The sequence below is a fragment of the Coturnix japonica genome, chromosome 8 (assembly GCF_001577835.2).
Source record: "Coturnix japonica isolate 7356 chromosome 8, Coturnix japonica 2.1, whole genome shotgun sequence".
In the NCBI taxonomy this organism is placed as follows: Eukaryota; Metazoa; Chordata; class Aves; order Galliformes; family Phasianidae; genus Coturnix; species Coturnix japonica.
In genome coordinates, this window is record NC_029523.1 from 19,433,328 (window position 1) to 19,458,649 (window position 25,322).

Consider the following 25,322-nt stretch of genomic DNA (forward strand, 5'->3'; position numbering starts at 1 on the left):
GGAGGGCAGATAACGGGGTGCCTTCATGCAGATGGCTTATTATCAGGATGTTCCAGGAGGGGCTTTAAGACAGTTAGCGATGCTGTTTGCCAGTTAAAGATTAGAGACCCCAGAGAATAATTAACAATCCCCAAACCCGTTTTTTTTTCTTCTCCTGGATTCTTCTGCTTTCTCCCCCCCTCCCCTGTCCTCTTTAATCTATTCACTCTAGCAGGTGTAATAAAGTGATAAGGACCGGCTCCAGGGATGTTTGTTTGGCTACTAAGGGTGTATGAACCAACAATGGATGGTATTTTACTCCTGGCTCTCAGTACCTTGAATCAAGACCAAAAACTTCGTGGCCCCATTGCCCACACGCATCTATCTGACATGCCCCGCTCCCATTTGCACCGATGCCACCAGGCTACACCCCAAGGGGCTGTGATAGTCCCCTCCACATGTTCTGCCACTGTTACTCACTCCCATCATGGTGTCAAACATCCCCTTGTGCTCTGCAGGTCCAAATCCCATTGCTTGAGTGCTGAGAAGCCTGGTACCAAGACATCAACCCAAGGCTGCACTGTGTGGGGCAAGGCTGAAGCAAACCTCCCATTCTGCAACACTTCAACCCTACACAGCAACCCCTTGATTAAACCAACTGGAATAACTTAATTAAACCTCAGGGTTAGGCAGAACTAACCTGCCTTTTCTAGTAGTATCACCTGGGGCCAGCAGGTGATTTTAATGGTCGGCAACCCTGCCCATGGCAGAAGACTGGAAATGGATAACCTTTGAGGTCCCTTCCAATACAAGGCATTTGATTACCCTGAAGTTCCAGATGTTGCTTGGGACCCCAAGGCATTCCCTACCTCATGGGATCGGTGCAGTGGGTGCCGGGACACTGTCTTCCTCCCCATGCTCTTCCACCAGGAAGGGATGGTGCAGTGATGCGCTACAAACAGCATCCCCAGCCCTATCAGTGGGAGATGAGATATCCTAATTATGGCAGCACAGGCGAGGATCCAGGCCATATCAGCCAGCACAGAAAGGTAAACAAGAAAGACAACAATAGACCCTTAACACTCATTAGCTGTGTCAGATAATACCCCACTTTTCTCCCTTTGGGGCTTAAAATCTAATTAAGATTTTCCAACAATAAATTTCATTTGTGCTTGTACCGTTTTGTTTGGTTAGAGACTGCCAGGGTTCATCCCAAATCCTCATCCCTGTCCTTGCCCAGACCTACAGCTGCCCTCCTCAGGAATGGGATGCCACACACCAAGCAACCACAGCATCCCTGAAACATACAATCATTAAGGTCAGAAAAGACCTCTAAGATCATCTAGTCTAACCACACACCTGCCACCAGTGCCCATTCCAAACCCATCATTGCTCACCCAGGGCGTGCATGTGGTTGGGGACAACTTGTTACTCATTATAAGGCTGCTGTTTTGTAACTGCTTTTGCAACGGAGAGGTAAAAATTAATGGGTTCCCATCCTTTTGCCACTCCTCAAGCCACGAGCCGGAGTGCTGACGCAGCGGGCTGCAAAATGAGTAATCCTTGTACATTCTGCTGAGCAAATCATTACCAGAGAGATCTGGGAAGCTTGTTTGTCAGAGCTGAGCAGCATGGCAGCCATCAGAGAAGAGCCAGGAGATGAGCCTAGGGGGGAGAGGCTCTTTCCCATACCCATAGACATACACCCCCGAAATTCTCTGGGCATGGGGCAGTGGCACTCACCTCAGAGCAGCACCCAGATCCTGCTGCAGCCCTGCAGTCACAAAAGCACTTCTAGCACAACACAGCATCCATCTGCAAAGGGAAAGCTGCACCATGGGGCTCAACCCCTCTGAACCTTCTGCCCCGTCTTCCATCTCATGCAACCTCCCTGATGCCAGTTGTGATTTCCCAGCATTGGCTCCACAGTGTCTACCTTGACCATCAGATATCTGGCATGGGGATACTCCCATTTTGCACCACACCTGAATTTCTGTCCCCACCCATCAGGGACATCAGCAGCGTCACCTGCAAAAGCTGTGGCTGCAGAAAAGGAGCTTGCAGTGGTTGGTGGCACCAGGACCCAACTTGTCCATGCCATCACAAGCTACATCCCCTGGTACTAAGGAAATCTAAGCTAGGACATAAGCATAAGTGGATCCCACTCATGAGGTGCTGGCTCCTCTCTGACCACCCTTCCCCATAATGTCCCACACTCCCCAAAGAGCCTGAGGACTGGGAGTGCCATGAGATGCTGAAGAATCCTATGGGTCACCAGCAGAATGAGCCTGGATGGACAGCAATTCCCTTTATTGCTGGCAGAGAAGATATATACAGAAAAGACAATTTGTTCTGAATTTGAAATGCATGGCATGGAGCCTTTGTTCATAAAAAGGAGGATGAGATGTTGATATGAAAGTGGGTTTTCCATTGATGGTTTCTCAGAGGGGAAAGGGTTTGGGGAGGGAACACAGGGTCCCATGCATACAGCAGCACCTGGAGTGGGTTGGCATCCCCTGGTCCAGGGGATGAAGGACATTGGCCAGGCTGGGCAGGTGGGGTGGCCACAGGGCTGGGAAAGTGACAGCCCCAGACCTCTCCTGGGGTCTAACAAAGGCACAGAAGTCTGAAGGCCTGGGACAGAGGAGCTGCAGTGCATGGGGACGTCAGTGCAGAGGGTCCCACCACCAGCTGGTGCTACATGGCAGTGGTGATCACCTTCTCCTCTGGATCCAGAGCATTCTCATAGGCATGATTGTTTTCCTTGGACCTGTCAGAGGAAAAAGTACAATCTGTCATCATGCCCAAACATCTGTGAGAGGCTCGGAGCAGGACATGACTTTGCTGAGCCTGAGAGCCACAGGGAAGGGTCCTTCACCTGAAGTCCACTGCAGAGGTCACATATGTTCCTTCACGTCCATTGGGCACAACACCCTCTTCCTTGGCCCCAATGCTCACCACTGTATCGACATTATCCCTGGAAGGGGAGAGGAAAGATCCCACCGATGGGGGCTGTGCAAGGGCAAGGGGAGAGCAGCAGAGAGAAGGGGGTAGCTGTGACACTATGGGGACAATAGGGACTCTTAGCAACTTGTGGCCCTGGCTGGATCTGATGGCATCTCAGCAGGAGGCTTCCTGCTCATCCATCCACACACATAGGGTTGTTTTCTCCTGCTAACTGGTTTTTCCAGTTGCCTTCTGTGTACACCGTTGCAAAATGATCACCCACAGCCAGGAGTGACTGGGACAGATAGGCAGGGCAGTGCCTCCCCTGGCACAGCACAGTGTTTGTGTATATGTGTGCACATCCTGGCCCATGGGGCAGCACCTCCAGCACTTGTCCTTCCAGACCAAGTCTTGCAGCCCAGCAGGCAGGCAAGGATCAGCCAAGCTGAGCAGAGGCCCCACAGTATCTCCCATGGGTTGAGTCCACATCACTGTGATGCGACTGCTCTGCCACCTCACTCAGTGACAGACAGAACAGCCCCAAGCACTCCCAGGGCCCCAGCACTCACTGCTGCTTCTTGCACCAGAACCTGTTGACTACGAAGCAGATTGCCACCAGCACCAGAAACACCACCACAGCGATGACACCTTGTGACCAAGGTTGGAGGCTGCCCCTGGCTGCAGGGAAAGAAGGAAAAGAGGGATTAGAGATACATATATGAGCTTTGCACACTTAGGTTGAGATTCTCCAGCACAATGTCAACAACACCCAGAAGGGAGCTGAGTTCTGCAGAGCCACGTCACAGCCACTGCCACGAGACACCAGTGGGGCCACTTCAGCCCAGCTCCAGAGACTTACAGGGATGAACATGCTGTCCAGACAAATTGCTGCTCTCAACTGCAAATAACCATTCCCAGGGGCAATAAAGGTGGACTGTGCAACCTGTGTTTGCAAACCAGTCCCCCACAGGCGCACTGCCTGTGCTGCTGGCAGCTGTCTCACCCTTCCTGCTGTCTGTGCAGATGCTTCACTGTGCTCACAGCAAAGTCCTTGGATCGACACTCAGCCAGAAGGAATCCAGGCGGAAATTCCCTCTTGGAACCACATGCGTCAACTGCAGCCCCTCAGATCAGCACTGAGCGGTGCCACATGGATGGGAGCAGGGCTTGCTCCCCACCTGCACTACCCAATGGGCAGGAGATGCTCCTGCCCTGCAGTGCAGCCCCAAAGACAAATGTTCCCCCTACCCTGGGGCCCTGACAGCTTCATTTCCTCCCTCGTTCAGTCCTTGGCTGTTATCTCTGCCAGATTTATTTATTATTTGTGTTTTATTTTCCTGCTGGGGCTGTGGTTTCCAGCCTGCAATGAGGTTTGTGGTGGGGCTGAGGGAGTTCAGGGTCAGCTCAGGAATGGATTGCCGTCAAAACAGCAGGAAGCACTTCTGTGCTGTGAGGGTGATGGGGCACCAGAGCACGATTCTCCTTGGAGATCTTCAAAAACCACCTGAAGCTGGGCCTGGGTACCCTGTTGTAGGTGTTCCTGCTGGGGATGAGCAGGCAGCCTTCAGAGATCCCTTCCCACCTCGATCACTTCGCATCTTTGAATTCAGCAGCAACCAAAACCTCCAAATTCTCTTATTTTGGTCTTCCAAGGAAGAAGGTGGGAAGACAAATGGTAGGAGACCTCCTCCACAAATGCACGGTGCATAAATATGAGCAGAAAACCAGATCAGAGTCAAAGGGCTCAGCAAGGTGCATTACCATGGGGATGGGGGACCCCTTCCCAAAAAAGGTTTTAATGGAGACATCCCACCCAGAGCATCCCCCCCCATCTCATCTCCCTTCTAACCACAGTAATGATGGTTTTTTTCCATCAGGCAGGAATTCCTCAGCCAACTAACCAACGTGGGATGCAGACTCTGCACTCCCTGGCAGACACGCACCTATGCATCTGCAGCTACAAATGAAACCAGGAAAAACACCAGTGCCAAAATAAGCCTTTGTGTGCTCTGTAATGTTGTTTCCATGCTCCAAGGCTGGCCTGAAGGCACATTCATGACTTTTGGGCCATCTTCCCTGATTGCTTGGAAGGCATCAGCTGTCTCCTGAGCTTTTATACAACCACAGACGTTGGAAAAGACCCCTAAGATCACCAACCCCAACCCATCCCCACCGTGCCCACTGACCACATCCCTCAGTGTCACATCTTCATGGTTCCTCACATCTCCAGTGACAGTGACCCCACCACCTCCATGGGCAGCACTGTGCCAGTGCTTTGCTAAGGCCGAGGAAGCTGTGACAGCTCTGAAACTTCACTAAAGGCTTTTCTTTCTTTCATTCTTTCCTATCAAGGCAACAGCAAAACATCCAATCCTGCTGACAGTGGAGACCCCACACTGCTCAATCTTTCACAAGTTGGTAAACAAATAGAGGAAGAGCGGTCAAGGCCGGGGCATCAGGAGGATAAAGGGGGAGGGAACGTTCCTGCTCTTTGGCAGGATCTGATTTGTTTTAATTACTCCTGATTATTTGTAGTGTCAGACAAGTCCCGAGTTTGGCAAAAATAATGTCTGAGCAATAGGAAGTTTCTCTATTAAGTCTTCAGGAAGGGAATGAAAGCGTGATTTGCAGAGGAAAATAACTGGCCTTGCCACCTCCACAGAGATCAGAACTTTAGATTAACAAAACCTGCTGCTTTGGGAGCCAGAAGCAGAGCAGCTCTTTCCAGGGGAAAAGAAAAGAAAGCGATTTGTAAGAAAACACGCTGCCCATCTCTGAGTGCTGGGGATCACTTGGAGCTACTGCATCACAGTGTAACCTGGCATCAAGCTAAACAGGTAAAGTCTGTTCCATCCGCAGCCAGACCGAGCTCACATAGGAAGGCAGAGCTGCAGAGGGGCTGGGGCATTTTCCCCTTTCCCAAGCAGCTCTCCTGGCCCCAAAGCCACCCCTGCCTCCCCTACCCCGTTCCTCAGTTTCCCCAGAAATGGAGCTCTTACCTTGCTGGCAGCTCGCAGGCTCCAAAGCCAGGAGGAGCCCGAGGGCGATGAGCCGCAGGACCGGCATGGTGCGGGGCGGTAGAGCTGCGGGTGGCGATGCCGGGACCGAGAAGAGCAGCGCTGCGTTCGGATCCCTCCAGCAGGAATGAGCTGGGTAAATTATCAAACTCGTTAACGAGGGTGGCTGATGCTCACACCTGAGTATTCAAATCCGACTCCGGGAAAGGGAGGAGGGGTGTGGAGGAGGTGTCTCTTTCTTCCGCCCCAGAGAGAGGGATTAAGGGGAATTTGGGGCATGGTGACTTGAACCTGGCTGTTCCTTTAGGGCTTGGAAGGGAGCCGAGACACACAGACAGTGATTGTACCGATTGTATGGGTGCGGGAGGAAGAACTAACACATCGGCAAATCCCTGCTGTGGCCTTTGGGGAATGTGGCTGAGCAGAGAGACGAAATCTCAACCCTAAGAGCTCCCTGCCAGCACTGCTGTCCCATAGTGCAGGAGTTGGGGCTCCCCTAGAAACCCCTTCCCACCCCTGTGCCCCATCCCAGTGCTGGAGTCCTGGGGAGCACCCACAGAGCACAGACCTCACTCACAGCACAGCCCAGCAGGGAAACACAGTGCCAGGTGCTGGAATACTGTTGTCCTTTGCACCAAGTGTCATTAACAAGATGAGAAAACACATTTGTGGCTTAGAAACATCGCCTTATTAATCCAGCTTCGCTGCTGATTGCTGCCTCCTCTATCACAGGCATTGCTAGATCGAGTCTATTAAACATCGTAAACAGAGCGTTGGTTTTATTGAGCCTTCAGGGCTGATCCTGAAGTTTTTCTGACACCACAAGAGATAGAAACACACGACATCACTGCTGACATCCTGCTCTTCATTCCCTTGCACTCCCTGGACCTCATGCAATGTTATTTAACCTGGAAATGAGCTGGAGGTGCACAAGCCTGGCCTCCAGCTTTCCCCTGTGTTCCTCTGCACACTCATCTCCCCATGCCTTAATGTGTGTCCTGCCTTTCCATGCAGCACACAGTGGGCTCAGTCTCAGCCCCACCAGCTTTGCTTATGCAGGGTAAGGGCTCTCCAAGGAATGGACTCTCTCCATGCACCTGAGAAGGACCTGCCCATAGTGCGTCCCTGTAAAAGCAATGCTGTTACAAACCAAAGGGGATGAGCTGGCTTAGGAAGAAATAGTAATGAGAGTGACCTTTGATTTCCCAGCAACTTATCTGCATGTTATCCATTCCAAAGAAGCATGCAGGGCTTGTGCTCTTGGCTGCTTGTTCCTTAGTACAACCCCACCAAGAAAAAAAAAAAGCCTGCCTTCAGCAGAAAGCTTCACCAACACCCAGCCCTGGGGCTGCCTTTAGAAATGGCAGCACCTGTGACATCAGCCACCTATTGCTGCCCACCCTGCATCCGCATCACTCTCGGCCTCTTTACACTTGGGGACTTCTTCCCATGTTCTCTGCTCTGCTCAGCCCCAGGGACAGCAGGGTTGATTTCCAAAGAATGAAGAAACTTAAGGCAACGTTCTTCTGCCCTTGGCCATGAGGGCAGGGACTCATTCCTCTGCTTATCTCAAAGTTCTTCTCTGCTCCAAGGCATGTGTTGAGCCTATGGCAGCTATTAGGGAGGTATGCACAACTGTGGCCAAAGGGCCTGGTGGCACCTGCTCGGCTGCACTCACTCAGCCAGGCCTGGAGGGGATGAGGAACAGCAATGGCAGCGGGTTCACTGCAGGGACAAGATCAGAAATCTCAGCAAATAATTCACCTGTTTCATCCTTTTGTGATTCTGGCAGTGGAAGCGTGCAGAGAAGAGACAAGAAGATGCCAGTTCCCACTGCAGCACTTTGGAAGTGTTGCCACCCCTCGCATTTATGCTCACAGCAGAACAGGGATGTGGCAGAGCAAACCCTTTTGGAGCAACGTTACTGAAGGGGGAAACTGAGGCAGAGAAAGGCAATTCCCTCTGCAGCACTGAGCTCTCTCCAAGGGATTCTTAGGAGCTGTTTCCCATAGAATAGGACTTGGATGAATCCAGGTCTTGGCATTTCAGGACAATGTTGATATCCTCCAAAAACTTGACATTTCTTCCTCTTTATTTATTTATTTATACCTATTTTATTTGTAGCCAAAATTAACATTGGCTCAGAGCACATTCCTGAGCCTAAAATGTGTTCCTGGGTGATACGACTCAGAGCAGATGCCAGTTCCTCTTTGAGAAACATTGTGGGCTTCAATGTTTGTATGGAAGTTGTTTTTCTTTTTCTTTCGTTTCCTTCCTCCCTCCCACCTTCGTCCTCTCTTTCATCCACCCCATCTCCACCCCACTTCACCAGAAAGAGCCATAAAGATAAATAATTAAAAAGGTAAAGTAGATAAAAGGAAACCTGAACAGTGCAAAAAGAAAAGACATATATTTTTTCCCCTTCCATTAGAAACACGGGTTTTCTCCCAGACTCCCCAGCAGGGTCAAGTCAGGGCTGGCAGGACATTCCCCTCCTGCAATGGATGAGCTATTTCCTTGGCAGGTTATTCAGTGGCAGAGTCACTTGGCAGAAGGGTTGTGAAAGGTCTGAGAAGCAAAGAGAAGGACAAGGGACATCCAGAGCCACCACCTCCAGAGGAATTTCATCAAACTACATCCAACTGGACTGTGTAATAACCAGTGCTCAGAAGGAGCTGGCACCCAGCTGCCATCATGCAGAAGAGCATGGCTGCCCCAACCCCTTGTGTTCCATGGGGCCTTTTTCCACCCTGTGTTTTGTTACATGGCTCAAAGAGGTCCCACAAGAGCTGGTAGATGGTTCCTAACATCGGTGTTGTGTCTTTGTCCACCCAAGGACTGTGCTACTCTCTTCATTATCCTTTGAGACAACAAAACCATTGGGTTGAAAGGGACCTTAAAGACCACATAATCCATGAGCAGGGACACCTGCCAATAGACCTCAAGGCCCCATCCAAGTCGGCTTTGATCATTACCATTGATGGAACAGCCACAACTTCTCCAAGCCACCTGTTCCATTCATTAAAATTTTCCTTACATCCAATGTAAATCTACCCTCATTCATTTTTAAAACATTGCTGCTGCTTCTCTGCCCACCAGGCGAAGGAGGCTGGTGGGACCAATGGCTCTGGGGCTCCGACTCTGTGTTCATGTCAGCCTGGCTCCTTGCCTCTGCTCTTCCCTAATACTGAAGAAGAGCAGGAGATGCTCAGACAGCATGGAGGGAGCTGACTTGTGCTTGGATATTCCCTCCTGCCCAGAGATATCAAGTGGAATGAATAATTCACTATCTGATCATCTCTAATCTTCATCCCACAAAATCAGCAGCAAGCTGGGAGTGTTTTGAAGCCTCCAGCTGCATTTGCTGATAAGACACAAGGCTGGAGAGATTGGGAGCCCATAAAAATGATAATCTCTGGCTTCAGTGTAACTTGGTGGAAGGGGTTTCTCCTGTCCTTTCATTAAGGATGGATTTCATGATCTTCATGCCTTCTTAGAAGGAATCTCCAGTCTGAAAACTGATTGCATCGCCATTAGGAAGCAGGAAACCAATAAGGCAGAGAAAAGCATCGGGGCTGTGGGTTGTGGCAGGTCCACACAGAGCAAAAGGCATCTGCCTCTGTAGGCTGGGAGGAAAGTAATAAGTGATGAGAGACAATTCCTGAGCACAGATGAAAGCTCCCAGGGCATTTCCAGTCTCCTTAAATGTTTTCCCAGTTGCACCATTTTGTGAGTGAGAGCAAAGGGTATTAGCACTGTGCCATGCTGCTGACCACTGCACCAGCTATGAACCCAACAGCTGAGCAAAGCTCCACCAAGCCCTACACCTCCTTGGCATGATGGGAAACACCACATCTCATTTCAGTCAGGCTTGGCACAGCATCCTCCCCTCCATCCCTGGATTCCCTGAGTCCTACTATTGCCTGGGAGAAGAACAGAAAGGAACAAAGCCAGCTCATCATCCATTCCCATGTCAGTCACCACCAACATGACCAGGATGAAGAGAAAGGAAGAACTGGCTGCTTGGTGGGTGTGGATGATTTCAAGAAATAATTATCCCAGATGCCAGAATAGGAGAAAATTAAAAGTGTTAACTATAATCAGATGTTAAGTTGCTTTTCCTCTGCTAATTGAAATAATGTTTTCTCTGCTACCCACCACTCTACCCCCTTTCAGATGCTAATCCCTATCAAACACGGCCTTACAATTACAAATTCATAGGCATCTTTCCCAGGAGCAGAAATTGCTTTGCCCTGTAACCTCTAAGATGAGGTCTTAATAGGAATTCACGAGCAGTCTCTGGTAAAGCTTCATTAGCCGGAGAGAATAGGCAAGGGCAAGTTGCAGTGCTCCCTAACCACTCTAGGGAAAAATTAATTTAAATTACTTTGTAAAGTAACAAGGACAGATAATGTGTTTCCTTCTTGGATTATTGTTTTCCAACACCCTAATGCGCTCATAGATTAGGATACTTTGCCTGTCTTGATGGTGGTCCATACTAAGTTGTGGTGTATGAAGAGCAGCAGCCTTCAGGAGGAGAAACACCAACAATGCCTTTGGGGGAACCTGAGTGGAGAAGAGGTGAAGATCCAGGTGCTGATCACTGTGGGATGGCTGGGGATGCTGGCAACCATTGCCAGCAAAGCTTCAGCTCAGCCTAAGAGACCTGTCCATTGAAGATGGCTCTCTCTGTTCACTGCAGGGGAGTTGGACCAGGTGACCTTTAAGAGTCCCTTCCAACTCAAACGATTTATAAACATGACAGCTGAGAATTTCCCTGATGGAAGGAATCCTCTCAGGCTTGGACAGCTCTGGATTTGCTTCCCAAAGGGCTCAGAATCACAGCAAACATCTGCCAGCAGCAGCAGCCACCATCCCTCAGTTTGATTCCTGACCAACTGAAACCAAAAAAGCACTAAAATGTGCTAAAAAGAAACACTTCACTCATGGGAGCTTGTGACTTCTCATCTGCCCCAGCCCCCATTGAGTCTCCCCAAGGGGACTTTAAGCTTTCTTCTCCCAGCACCAGGTGTATCCATCCACCCTGGATGCTCTCCTGCTGGCTCTGAGCCCTCCTTGCTGCCCATGTTTTGTATTTGCATGGAAACCTGCAGTGCATGGGAGCACCGAGGGGGAGACATGGGAAGATGCTGTGATAAGAGGCTTGGCAGCCGGGCCATGGCTCTCCCCACCCTCCACATTCACTGCGGGATTTCGTTGGGTTATTAACCCAGGAGCTGGCGCGCAGAATGGGCCAGACTGGCAAAATCGTCAGGGGACTCTGGGAACATTCAATAAAGACACAAAGGGTTCAAAGGGCTTTTCGGCGACTGGAGAGCGACAAACTGTGCTGATCATCGGAGCTGATTACATAGGTTCCCAACTGCCCCAGGAGTCCTAGGAGACCACGCTGAAGCTGGGAAGATTTATGAGGAGCTACCTGAATTAGGGAGAGAAGACATTCATTTTGTTCCTGGCTTCGGGAAGGGGATTGCTGCTTTTTATTTCAGACCAGAGAAAGGGGGCTGCAGGGATGCACATCGAGACAGAGGGAGAGATAGGCGGGTAGATAGAGGGATGGATGGACGTCTCCCAGGCCAGCTGATCATTGTGCTGCCCCAGTTACCCTGGGGAAGGCGAAGCACCCTTGAAACACGGGGTCCGAGCTGCCAGAGCCCTGCCGGCTGCCTCCAGCCCTATTTATTCCCTTCCCCATCAGCGTGCTGTCAGGTGATATCTCTCTTCTCCCTCCCAGCACCATAGATTCTGCCTGGCATCTGAAGGGAAAAATAACGGGGCCATCGGAATAGCGTGAAACGCTCCTAATAACCTCCACTTCTTTTCAATGAGCTCCAGTTGTTGCTCGACAAGTGTTCTCCAACCCCGGCGAGTGCCAGACAAAAGCTCCCCTCTCCTCTTCTGTATCGGCTCAACAGCCGCATTATTTGCTCAGCCCGCATCTGCCGGGTGGCAGCCGCGATTTCCATAACACAGGGCAGGGTTTGGCCTGGCTGCTTCGCCTCTGGGTTCTGGCAGCATTTGGTTGGCTGTAAAATTAAGAAGGATAATAGTAATAATAATAATAATAAACGATAAAGTCACTGTTCTAGCTGTGACCCAAGCAAACCGGTGCAGGTAGTAGGGGTGAGGGGATAGGAGATGGGGGATATCACAGCACCTTCTACCTCCAGTGCAGCCCTATATGGGGCTGAAGTATGGAAGGTGAACGTTCCCGAGGGTGTCTTTGCCGTTTCCATTGGTGTTGAGGGGAAATGAGATGGGAGAAAATGGGATTGAAAAGGGGAAAAAAGAAATAAGGGAATGAAATGAAATAGGGGGGGAAGGAGAAAAGGAAAAGGGAGAAGGAAGGAAGGGGGAAAGGAGAAGGAGGAAGAGAGAAGTGTAAAAGCCCTGCCCTCTGCCGGCAGCTCGTGGTAGTGGCGGAGGGACGCAGCCCCGGGACCGGCAGCAGCCGCAGCCCCGAGCGGCCCCGCTGGTCCCGGCCCCAGGAAGCGGGTGAGCTGCGGTAGCTTTGATGCAGCGTTTATCTGCGAATTGAAGTGCCCCCAGCCCGTTCCAAGGAGGTGGCAATGAAGGCTCCACGTGCAAAAGTGAGTGCGGGCATCGAGCTCCACGTGTGAGATCGGCACTGGTTGGGAGATGGGTGATGGGAGATGGGACAGGAGATAGGTTGGACCCTGCGGATGTACAGGGTAGCATTAAAGAATCATCTGAATGACACCCCCTGAGTACAAAACTTCCCCCCTAACCCCATCCATCCCATCCACCCCATCCACGTGGGGCACTGGGAGGGACACAACTGAAGCCCCGCTGGGTCACGCAGCCCCATCCCCGCCGCTGGCCCGGCCCGGCCCGGCCCCAATCCCGGCACATCAAAGGGCCGGGGCAGATTGAACTACTCTCCAGACTCTCCCTCCCATTTCCTGCTGGATTCCCGTCTCGCTCCCTTCGCCCGCATCAGCAAAACAGAGTGTAAAAATAGAGGCCGGGCTTCACCAAAACACAATGGTAAATTGTTCCCCTAAAGGTCACTGGGGCGTCTCAGAATAGCTCGAAGAGAGGGGAAAAATCGATGTGTCTGAGTGGGGACAAACCTGAAGATGACTGCTAGACCCCTGACAAGAGGCTCCTTGGAGCCCTGTGTGCCTTGGAACATCCCCACCTTCATTTCCAATAGGGTTGGCCATCACTGTTTGCCTTATCCCGGGATGTGACAACTCAGTGAGCCCCAAGTGGTGTTTAGGTGGCGGGCAGCAAGAAGCAAAGGGAGAAGCAGGAGAACCAGGCAGGCAGGGAAGGGCTGGGAGGAGGACGGCTCTGCCCGTGACAGCATTCGGTCCCCTGGGCACCTTCAGCCTTTGTGTGGCTTTGTGGGAACCCTGGCAGCCGTGGGATGAGCGGGGAGCAGCTCTGCCAGCAATAAATTACCTCTCCCTCTTGTCAATGGCTGCTAATAATGAAGGTGAAGCTTTCCCATCGCCTGCATGGGTGGGAATATCTGGGGCCTGTTGTTCCTTGAGCATATTTTAATTTGATAATGTGGGAAGGCACTGAGCAATGCAGGTACTTGCTCTTTTCCCAGTCTAGGCTGCCCTGGAGCATGGCTTTCCCAAAGAGGTTGTAATTAAAGCCAAATAATGAGGCTGAACAATGAGAGCTGCACAAATTTGGGGTGATTTTGCTTTTTAGCTTCTTGTTTTGCTGGCTCTAAGCATGCATTCCTCCCACCTTCTCTTCTTTTTATAGTTTTAATTCGATTTTATCCAAATGCCACTTCCCCTCCTTCCTAATTTCATCTGTGCCACAGCCATCACAGGAGCACAATGCGACGGGGGATTTTCTGCCCCTGGGAGCCTTCGTATCACCAGGGGCACAGGAGGAAGGTGGATGAACAAAATACTTTTCAATGCCATTCTGTGATTTCCCTGCAGTAGGAAATGGTCCAAAATCCCCATCATTTCAAAGGTGATGTCCATAACTAATTGGCTCCATCCGACACCACCAGCAGTGAACCCATGTTTATTTGAGGGCCAGAGCCACCCAGGCTATTGTCTTCTGTGCAACAGTTGGCCTTAAGGAGCTTTTCCCAAACATAGGTAATATTTGGGACTGGGACAGTGCTCGTCACCATGGTAAACAAATAAAGTTAACAAATGGTGAAAGAGAAATTGAACTTTCCACCAGGAGTGAAAGCATCGGGGGTGACACAGTGAATGAGTGGCACCACTCCTTCCCAGCACTTGCCATAGAGCTATATATTGAGTGTATATGTATAGGGAGCAGTTGTAAACCCTCACTTTGGGTACATGCAAGGGTTGCACGAAGGGGGAGGAGGAGAGGGGGGGGAGCAGGATGGGATGTGGGAGGGAGAGATAAAGGGTGCGAGAGCTATCGGCTCCATCCGGGACAGAGTGGGGATGGGGTTGGAACATCTGTGCAGCTGTGATGGGGTTGGTGGCAGATAACACCCAACGCCTCAGCTCTGGGGTTCTGCCCACCCTGACGGTGACTGCCAGAGCCATAGGGATGGAAGAGAACAGTGCTGTCCTCCTGCACACGGCAATGCTGCAGCTGCATTCACCTCCAACACAGCTTGTAAATGATGTATATGTGCATATGTGCCATCTTCAGTACAGCCTATTAATGATATAGATATATACGTACATACACCACCTTCAGCATAGCCTGTAAATGATGTGAATATGTGTTTATGCCACCTTCAACATTGCCTGTAAATGACACGTTTATGTATATAAAAATATACAATTACATATCCATATAAATGACTGATGCCATCAGCTCAACTGTTTGTTAACGTATTTAGAGTGCACCAGGCTCTGACATACATGTCTACTCTTCCTTTTTAATTAAAAGAAAGGAAGAATTCCTATAACTACCCACCATTGCCTATCGCTGCCTATTGAGCCATAGCCAAACACTGCCCAGCTCTGAGCACAGCACCATTGCCCCCAGCAGCCCCCAAGGGGGACAAGACCACCACTGGGGGACCTCTGGGGACGTGCAGACAGTGGGTGATGGTGCCCAGGCACCCGCCCAACACAAGGGATTGCTCCATACCAACACTTCCTTCCTGCTTTCAGGATGGGGAAATGGTTTTGCAAGGGATCTGCTGGCTGTTGGCAGCTTTTCCCAGCTGGGCACAGAGCTGAAATGCCAATGGGTGTAAGGGGGGGAGGGAAGAAAGGAAAGCGAGCGGAGGCTGCTTTGTAAAACTTTATTTAGAAATATTCTTGATATATTCATTATATATATATATTTATATGTACACACACATTACAACAAATGTGTTTTCTAAATAGCACATCCACAGTGGGTCGAGAGTCAGGGTACCTGGGTCTGGTTACTTTGTTTCTGCTGGAAAAAAAGGGTCAAAGAAAAAGCAGAAAGCCAAAGGGAGGGCAGCAAAGAGAGGGATGGGGCTGGGGGAGAAAATAATGGAGGAGATAGGATTCAATCACACTGTACGACGCTGAGAGGCAACGCTGCTCGAAACAGAACCAGGGCGATGTTCCACACACGGAGACGTGAAGCAGGCAGGAGGGAAGGTGGGTGGGGGAAATGTACCATTCAATCACGATTAAAGGACAACTGTACATACCCCGGGAGGACGGCAGCGTGCTATGGGCAGATGTGCATGTGGGGACTGAGGAGGTTGTACCATTGGCCAACTGTTCAGCTACCAAAAAGGGAGAAATAATAATAATAATAATAAAACAACCAGAATTCTGGGGGATGAGGAATCTCAGAGTGTTGGTGGGGTTATTTTTTTGCAATAATTTGACAAAAAAGTGAATGAGACCCCCTCTCCCCCCAGGTCACTACCCCCTGCCCATACCCAGCGACACCGGTGTCTACAGCAGCCCCTCGTGTTCAGCATTGCCCCATGGTAACCCCTTCACTTAAGCTATCCCTGGAATCAGGAGGGTTCATTGTCCTCCTTCTCCCCACTACACACAGGGGGATACTGTTGGTTTCTGAGAATCTGGGGCTGGGCTCGAAGCCCTGGCTTGGGCACCTAATGCACCTGCTCCATGCTGAGAAAAGTCTCAGCCTATTATTTACAAGAGGCCCTAAAACCAAGCTCTAAGGCTTTCTCCCTTCCGAAGGATGTTTGGATTGTGGTGTAATGCAGTGATTTCTTTGCCTTGGAGCCTCCGCACATGGTTTGAAACAGAGGAACCACATAGCACTGACGCTTGGCCCCAAACCAGCACTGCAGCCCCTAAGCTCTCGGGGTGATCCCATCAGTGCTCTTAGCACTCACCCCATGCCAGGAGATACAGCAAGGCTGCAGCTCCTACCAGCCCCTGCCAATCAAGGGCCTCCTACTGTCTAATTGCATCCAGCTTGTGGGCACTTGCAGGGATGCACTATCACCACCACTTTCACACAACAAAAAACTCAAAGCATACCACCGAAACCCTTTTATAACCCTATGTACACACAAACTGTTGATGCATTGTTAATTTCTTTCGCTTTCTTTTTTTTTCCATTAAAATAAAGCCCCTGGTTCAAGGGGTGGCATTGCTAGTCAACTTTTCTCTCCTGAACCACCTCTGAGTTTCATGTTCCTTGAGAGATGCTCAGCCCTATGAGAAACCTCAGGGGAAACTTAAGGACACCACTGTAGGACTTCACCCACTGTGTTACAGCACAGGGTTGGGAGCTCAGGGGGCGGCGGGGAGCACAGAACACCCTATGTACCTTTATGTTCAGTGGATACTGCATGACGGCATTGAACAGAAGGAACCTCACGTCATAAATACAACACCCCAAACAATCCAACGTTAGGAAGAAGGGAAAGGAAAGGGGACAAAAACGGTTGGAAAAAATAAAAAAAAAAAAAGAGAGAGAAAGAGAGAGAAAAAAAAGAAAGTCTTAATCCTTTTAATAGTTCTTTTGCCGAGGGCATTTTCACCTCATTAAAAAGATACAGTCAGAAGGTCTTGGTCAATGGGAGCATGGCTCGGACCAGTTGCTTGTGCTCCACAGCCCTATGCTTCATTCCTCATGTCTCGGCCACGTGACTACTTGAGAAGCGACCCTCAGGCAGCCCCCAAGAAAACCCTCAGAAAGCTGGAGGGGTGCTGGCCACGTTCCCCTCCCATCCTCAGAGTCAGTATGTACAACGAAGACGACTTCAATGCTTTTCTTCTTCGTACGATCCCGTACCTAAACACCGAGCGTCCGTCCCATTTGGTTGGCCAACGTGCCAACATGGGCCGAGCAGACGGGGAGCCAAAGGTCCCAAATCCCACCCGCTTGGGTCTCGCAACCCTCTGAGCGCTCGGGGAGCGATTTGGGGTCATCACCGCTGTGCGCTGCCTTCAACGGGGAGGATGGCATGGTGCAGGTTCCGTGCGTGCTTGGAGTCGAGCGTGTCGTGCTCCTCCGTGAAGCTGTCTGGACTCGCTGCTCCATCCAAAGAGCTTCCACAGCTGGAGTTCGGAGACAGCATGTCCTGCAGGAGGTCTTCCTGGACTATCCCCGAGTCTTTGTTCACTTTGCCCCTTTGGTTTCCTTCCTCCTCCTGGTCGTTGAGCAGCTTGGCCAGGAAGTTGATGTATTTCATCGCCAGGCGCAAAATCTCATTCTTGCTCAGCTTTTTGTCAGGTGGATGCGTGGGGATGAGTTTGCGGAGCTCTGCGAAGGCTCCATTCACGTTCTGTTGCCTCCACCTCTCCCGGCTGTTGGTGAAAATACGGCGGACCACCTTCGTGTGGGGACCTGCAATTGCAATGGCACACAGTTATTAGCAGTGCCCACCGGGTCATAGAATCACAGCATCACAGGATCATTAGGATCGGAAAAGACCTCTGAGATCACCCAGTCCAACCATCCAGCTACCACCAAAACTGTCCTTAACCGTTTCCCTCGGTCCCTCGTCTCCGTGGTTCTTGAAACTCCACCACCTCCCTGGTCATTTAATAATTTGCTCATTTCTCAAATTACTCAATTTATTTTAGTCCCATCATCAAGGCACAGGACCAGGAGTGAACTAGCAGGAAGCTAACCAAGGAGCTCACCAGATAGCTTTATTTTTCTATCCCAAAAGTCACATCACTGGGACAGAAGAAATAGGCATAAGCCGAGGCTTTAACAGCTCTGAGATCCCAATATCTGCCTTCTGCCCTGATGTCACTGGGATCAGAAGCTGGCAGAGATCACCAGTTCTCTGGGTGCTTCATGTGATGGGGCAGCAGGACTCGCCCTGGTGTAACACACAGTAGAAGTCCTTGCCCGAAGGGTGACCGTGGGAGGAAGACAAAGCAGCCATATTCCTGTAGGGCATGTAACACAAGAGGTGTTCCTGTGCTCAGGAATACAATCATCCGTTCTCCCTCTATCAGTTCTCCTTTCAGCTCATCAAGGCAGCTCCTGATGGCTTGAGGTGACATTGCCTTAATGCCGGGAGAGACCCACAGCAGAAGTCAGCCCAGAAGTAAAGTCAAGACTGCAGGTCCTTGTGTCCACAGAAAGCAGTGTGTGGAAGGAGGCATGCCGTCAGCCACCTCCATCCTCACATCCAGGACTAACTGGCAGTGGAAGGACACAGCAACCACAAGAAACTATGGGAGAATGACTGTGCTGGAAAGAATAGGGAACATCACAGGCAGTGAAAATCACCACAAATTCAGAAGCAAAGTTTTTCACTTAACACACTGATGAGTTGCACCCTAAAGGATGGTCTGTGGGATTCCTATCACACCCCATCTCTCCTCTTGTGGGGATCAAAGTGACCTCAGCCAACAGAGCTGCCTGGCTCTGCTGAGTGCAGTGACAACATGCTGCCATCTCCTACAGCAAGACAATTCCTGCTCGTAAATGCTCTTTCTGGACAAAACAGAGCACACAGCCCTGGATTTAGGAGGTGCAGCTTAACATCTTGTAGCACTCATAAGGGAATAAGGAAAAAAAAAATATGTGGATCATGTTAATTATCCAAAGATCTCAATCTTCACAGGCTTCCAACACATCTCACTCACAGGAAGCTGCCTACTAAGAGTCATCACCTCATAAAATGCTGAAATCAAACATCGACCTGCCCATTTGCCTCCCCAAACAAGATCAAGAATAGAACAAATTCTGAAGCCACTGCAATGATTGATTCTTACATCAGTGCCAGCAACTGAATTGAAGAAAGAATGGGTTCGGGGTGTAGTGTGTCAAGCAGTGGAAAGATTTAAAATACCCTTTAGCTGTATTATAATGGAAGGGCTTCGTTTCTCATAAAGAAGCCCCCAAATGAAGCCAAGCAGTTGGCTGCAAAGTTATGCCTGGATTTTGTTCCAATCAATGGGTTGATCAATGCTGGTTGAATTGTTATCCTAATTACAGACCTGAAGGGGAAAAAACAGCAAGAAGAAGAGCTTCCAAAATGACAGAATATCCTCTCAGATATTTTCCCACACCTCCATATCCACGTGTGTGTGTGTTTTGTACAGGGTGGCACCATCACTGTGTGCTCTCCCTGTTCCCTGCATACCCCCGCAGTGTGCCTTCACTATCTGAGTCCCCAGGAGCACAGGGACAGCCCAGCAGTGGTGACATGTGCTGAGTCTTCATGTCCATCCAGTACTTGTATTCCCCCCCCCAAAACTGACCCTAATTCTGCAGACTGACACGAGGTGGGATCTGCAAGATTGGGCCCTACCTGTATGCACCTGGGGCCAAAAATGTGGATATAATCAGATATTGTCCCACTTTGCAGAATACAGAGTGTCTATTTCTATAGCCATAGAATCATTGAGGTTGGGAATGACTGCAAAACCATCCAGTCCAAACCACCAACCCATCCTCACCATTGGACCCCACACCTCAACACAGCCCCAGTGCCTTCCTCTATTCATCTCAGAGGGACCCGTGGGGCCGGCTGCCCCCAACCAGCTCCTCACACTGTGCCCAAAGGCACCAGCCACGCTGTGTGTGTTGTGCCTTCCCCAATAAGGGGCACCCGCTGCATCCCACCGTATTCCCCCTTCACACATCGGGCTTTTCCCCGTACTCACCGTCGGTGATCTCCATCTCGTAGGGCGACGGTCTCCTTTTCACCCGGTTGCTGCCGTACATGGAGAAGGAGTCCGGCTCGCCGAAGAACCCGCTGCAAACAGAGGCAGAGCGGCGTGAGGCGGCCCCGACCGCTCGGTAGATGCTCACGGAGCCCGCAGCCCACGAAGGATGTAAGAGGAGCCCGGCGTGGGATACACGTTGCGCCCGTGGGGCCATTTACCGTCCCTGGGGCTGAGCAGGGGAGCTCCGGGAGCCCCGCACAGCTCAGCCCCTTATGCCCATACACCACTACAGGACCACAGCGAAACGCCCCATCTCGGCTCTGACCGTGGTATTTCTGCCAGGCTTTCCCTCTCCCCCCCAGCTCTAGGAACGACAATTTTTCAATTTTTCGTTCCGTTCTTCTGCTCTTTTTTCTTCTTCCCCCCTTTCTTCCTTTGCAAAGTTTCCTTTCTTTTCCTTTTTTTTTTTTTTGTTTTTTTTTTTTTTTTTTTTGGCGATGACTCAGCCCTCCCCCAAACCCCTTTCCCCCAAACAACCCCCTTCCCCAAACAACCCCCTTCCCTCTTCTCCTTCCCCCTCAATCCCGGGGACGCGGTGGGGGCCGGGGGGAGGCACGGACCTGCCGATGGTGCCCAGCGGTTGCCCCAGGTTGTAGAGCATCGCCCTGCCGGGGGGCTGCAGCGGCAGCGCGGGGGGACTCAGCTGCACCATTCGGGCTTCGCAGGCGGCTTCGGCGGCGCGGCACGGCTCGGCTCCCGGCGCTCTCTGCATCGCCTCCCCCGCCGCCTCTCGGCTTTTTATGTCCAAGGAGCCCCCCCGGCGAACCAACTCGATGACGGGCACGGCGGCGGCGGGGGGCCCGGGGGAGGGTCGGCCCGCCTCTTTGGCCGCCCCGTTGAGCAGCAGCTGGGGCTCGGCCGGAGGCTCCATGCCCCCTCGGCTGCTGTCGGGCTCGCTCGTGGGCTCCGCTTCGGGGTCGTGGCGGCGGGCATCGCGGGGGTCACTGCTGGGGGGCGGCGGGGCGGGCGGCCTGTCCATCGTCCTGCGGGGAGAGCAGCGCTCGGGGCGGCCCGAACCCGACAGGGGGGTCCCCCCGCTTCTGCGGCGTGATGTCACGCAGCGGTGGCGTGACGTCACGGCAGAAACACCTCCAACCCCCTTCCCTTGTACCCCTGTACCAATGACCCTGGAACCCCCCCCATCCACACACACACACCGTACCCACAGGGGCAGGGAACTGGAAGGAGGCCGAGGGTTCTCCCCGCTCAATTTTGAGGACATTTCGGTCCATTAGGGGGGATTTTTTACTTTATTCGTATTAGAATAATTGTTATTAATTTTCAACATGGAAACCAAGCTCCAGGCGCTGCCCAATGGAGGGGAGAAACGCTCACACAAAGCCCCGCACCCCCATGAGCTCAGCAGGAAGGAGGAAGGGGCCCCGGCTCGGAGCAGCCGCGGCCGCGCACGGCAATTGTCTGCGGCCCCGCTCCCTTCTTTCTCCCCTATAACGAAACTATTGCGACAGAGCCGAGGGCGGGCAGCGCTATCGCGACTATTTCTCCTTTTCCCACCGCCCTCTTCGCTCTTTCTTTCTTTTTTCTTTTTTTCTTTTTTTTTTCCTCCCTATAAGTAACGGTGCAAATCTCATTCCCGACATCCCCGCTGCTTCGCTTTGGGTCAATAATTATCATTTCTGGGTTGATCCAACCCCAGAGAAAATTATTATTATTATTATTTCGATCACACCTCTCCATCTGTAATAATAATAATAACAGTCATCATAATATCAGCCGTTCAACCCAAAGCTTTACCGCCTGCCCCCGCCCTGCCAGCCCTCCAGAAAGAGCATCTAATTGCCTATTCCCATATTGTATAGGAAGAGATTACTCACATGTGTCATATTTAAGTAGGGACACCGCGAGTCTCTCCCGTTTCAACAAAAGCGCTCTCAGTGTCAGGCTGAATTTACTCCTCCCACCTCGAGGTACTTACGACTTTACAGAGAGGAAGGACACCCGCATCGGGATAAAACTGCTAAAGCCTGGGAGGAAGAGAAGGGGGGGAGAGAAAGGGAGAGAGAGGGTGGGTCTGGGGGACACGGGGATGGCACCGAGGGGACGGGGGCACCGCGCACAGCCCCGGCACACGGCCCGTAGTTATAAGGAGAGGGGAGAAGTGGTGTCTTTGGGGGGAAAAGGATGAGAAATTTAAGGGGAAAGCTGGTATATTTGGGGGGAAATATAATATATTTAGGGGAAACATTAATAAAGAAAATTTAAAAAAAAAAAAAAAAAAAAGAGGGAAAAAAAAACCACGCATATTTTGGGGCTGAATTAAGTGGGGTTTTGTTGGATGTCTCCTCGGGAAGGAGATTTAGGATGGGGTCGGGGTTGGTTTGTTCCGACGGGGCCGCTAATAGCGGCGGGGCCGCTGCCGGAGCCGCGGAGCTCAGCGCGGAGGACCGGGGCCGGTGTCCGCCCGTAGCGGCCCCGCTGCGATCAACAGGAAGGAGAGATCCGTGCCCCCCCACCCTCCCGCAGCAAAATGCCGAGCGGGGGCTTTGCTCTTCGTTAAACAACGGAATAAACCCGTCGGCTTCTCCTTTGGTGTTTTTCTATTTTCTTTCGTTAAAACGAAATAAACCCAAAAAACGCCCCAAATCCGCCGCTTTTTCGTTTCATTTAGAGGTAATTGTACGGAGAAAAATGGAGGGGGGGGGGGGGGGGGGGCATTACATCTCCGCCCGTTCTGTTCTGCGCTTCCAACTCCTTTTGTTTTGCGACCGTGGATGGGCAGAAAATTTCCACCCCGGCCACTCACTTTTCCCTGTGCCCTTGGTGGGGAGAATTACCCCCAAAACGGAGAGAGAAAGGGATGGGGAACGGGGTGGGGAGAAACCCCCATGTGCCGATCGGCGGTCGGTTCAGGCTGGGCCCCCCCCCCTGGCTGGACAGTGTGTATCTCCCCGCATCGCCCCTCATCTCCCCATAGAGCCCCGATAGTGGGAACTGCACCCAGAGTAGAAAGAGGGGGGTCGGTTAGCAAGGAAAGACAACCTCAGCCCCCCCCCCCAGCCCCCATAATCAAAGGAGAACAACAGAGAGAAAAAAAAAGCCCAACCGTGGAAAAGCCGCATTTGGCTTTTCTTCCCCCTTCCACCTGTCTTTAACAGGCTGCAGAAGACCCCTACGTGCCCCCCAAAATCCCCCCTCCCCACCCCCTCCATCGTGCCCCCCTCCAGCCCCATCCCGCTGCTGGGCCCGATCCCTCCCCACTCACCATTTGCTTTTCATTGGGAAAAGTGAGTGGAGCCATTTTGTGGCCTACGCATGGCGGCTATATTTGTAGTAATGTGGGGTGGCTTCAGCTGGGGAGGCTCTAATTCCACATCACGTCCAGTTTCCTATTTAGTATGGAGAGCGGAACACTACTGCAATGTGGCCGAGAGAGATAAAGCCCCAGCAGTGGCCCGCCTGCCCTGATAAGCTTCTAAACCCATTATTTATGAAATGATTCATTATTATTTGGCAATTTTATCGAAGGAAAGCGGAAAATTATTGCAGGGATATGCATAGGAATAACTCCGGAATGCCTTCTAGCTTTTTATGTGTGTGTGCTTAGATGCTCTTAAAAAGACACTGCAATAGGAAGGGGAAAAAAAAGAAGGAGTAATAAAATCTTGCACTGCTCTGCCCGAGTCTGTGAATGGCGATCCTTTATTTTAGTCCTCTCGGAGGTTATTATGGCCCTGGTTTTTTTTTTGTTGGGTGTTTTTTGGGTTGTTTTTTTTTTTCCTGCTTTTTATTTTTATTTATTTATTTTTTATTTTCTTTTTCTTTTTGATGGAAGACGTTCTCCGTTCTTAATTAAATTTAATGAGCCGAAAGAAATCGGTGGGGATGCTGAAAGAGAGGGAAGGGGTGTGGGTTGCTTTGGTCCCATCCGCAGCCTTCATCCCCCCCCGATGCAGTGCGGGTGTCCTTAATTAGGGTTCGGATTGGGGTGGCTGAGCGTCCCCACTGGAGCATGGGGAGGGATCGGGCACAGCTCGGCCTCGGGAAATTTGGGATGGGAGATGTGGGGTGAGCTCAGAGCCGGGCCCAGGGGGGAAGTGGAGAAAGGGGGATGGGGTTCGTGGGGGTGAGAAGATGGGAATGGGAACGGGGGAATGGGAACGGTGCCGGCCTTCCCCGTGCGGGCTTTGGGGTATGGGGGTGTGGATAAAGGGGCATGAGGGCACCTCCCCACGTTGCCCGGAGGATGAAGCGGGGAGAGATGGGGATGGCACAGGGTGCAATCCGTTATCTCTACGTCCATCGGTCCTAAAGACGGCGGCAAAGAGCGATATTCGATCCATCGGGGAACCCTAAAATCAACGAAATTACGAAAGAAATGGCACGGGGAGGCTGGGATCACGGCGGGACCTGCCTCGGGAAGGGCCTCGATCCCCGCTATGGGAGAGTGGATCTTCTCCGAGCCATTCCCTAGGGGGAAAAAGGGGTCGGACGGGTCGGGCGGAGCGGCCGCACCTGCCGGCGGGGATGAGCTGGGGGTGCGCGGGTCGCTATTGTGTCCCCGCCACCTGCACGCACACGGGGCTCGGGCTGGGAAATGCCGGAGCTGTTATTCTTCCTTTCACTCCTTCCCCTCTCAACCTCCCTCTCTGGATGCGGCCGTGGGAGATGTTCGCCCCCCGGGTCGCGTTACGCTCACGATGCCGGCAGTGCGTGCGCTGATGCGTGCGGAGGGGCCGGTCACGAAGCGCTGGAGAGCTCCGCCGTGCCTCCAGCCAGGAAACACGACCATTTTCAAGCCGGCTTCTCTAACCAACAGGAAGTGTTAAAGATAGAACAGCCGGGGCTGGGCTGGGGAGATTAGGAAGGCGAGCATCTTCTGCACGCCCCCAGCCGAAGCCCCTCTGAGGGGTGGGAGATGATTCAACGTGGCTGCGAGGGACCCTCGTTGGGAACAGGGCTGCATAGAGAAGCTGGGGGTATCCAAACCATGGAGGCATTTAGCACAGGTTGGATGGGCCTGTGCTGATGATGGGCAACCAGCCCACAGTAGGGGGTTGGAATTGGGTAATCAGCAAGGTCCCTTCCTATCAAAGCCATTCTATGAACTGTAAAGCCTTGGATAGGGCTGCCCCCTCCCCACAAAGCACAGCATGAGTCTGGTTGCAGCTCCAAGACCGAGCATCTTCCAGTCGCTCAGCACTGCACCATGAAGGGAAATGCAGCTTCAGGGCAGGGTGGTTGATTTAGTTGGTCGGTAAATTAACAGCTCACTCGCTCCATTTGCCATTCAGCATTACACGATATA

The 25,322-nt window shown here is 51.6% G+C and overlaps 2 protein-coding genes and 1 long non-coding RNA gene across 4 annotated transcripts; 1 reads left to right on the forward strand and 2 right to left on the reverse strand.

The window, feature by feature from the left end:
- Positions 1-2,272: 2,272 nt before the first annotated feature.
- PDZK1IP1 (PDZK1 interacting protein 1) lies at positions 2,273-6,152 on the reverse strand. The gene is made up of 4 exons (XM_015870517.2): positions 5,925-6,152; positions 3,495-3,603; positions 2,858-2,956; positions 2,273-2,749 (listed from the first exon to the last, which is right to left on the reverse strand). The coding sequence occupies exons 1-4, from the start codon at positions 5,989-5,991 to the stop codon at positions 2,677-2,679; spliced, it is 348 nt and encodes a 115-aa protein (XP_015726003.1). The 5' UTR covers positions 5,992-6,152; the 3' UTR covers positions 2,273-2,676.
- On the forward strand, positions 5,995-10,490 carry LOC116653765. Its single transcript, XR_004308183.1, has 2 exons — positions 5,995-6,078; positions 7,735-10,490. It is a non-coding gene; the product is annotated as an uncharacterized LOC116653765 (long non-coding RNA).
- Positions 10,491-15,184: 4,694 nt separating this feature from the next.
- On the reverse strand, positions 15,185-23,436 carry TAL1 (TAL bHLH transcription factor 1, erythroid differentiation factor). Of its 2 annotated transcripts, XM_015870519.1 has the most exons (5): positions 23,280-23,435; positions 21,892-22,041; positions 20,617-21,039; positions 19,994-20,085; positions 15,185-17,711 (listed from the first exon to the last, which is right to left on the reverse strand). In XM_015870519.1, coding segments are annotated over exons 2-5 (936 nt in total). In that variant the 5' UTR covers positions 21,894-22,041; positions 23,280-23,435; the 3' UTR covers positions 15,185-17,292. The 2 variants fall into 2 exon arrangements, with proteins under 2 accessions (XP_015726005.1, XP_015726004.1); XM_015870518.1 differs by lacking the exon at positions 21,892-22,041 and having other exon boundaries at positions 23,280-23,436.
- Positions 23,437-25,322: the final 1,886 nt, after the last annotated feature.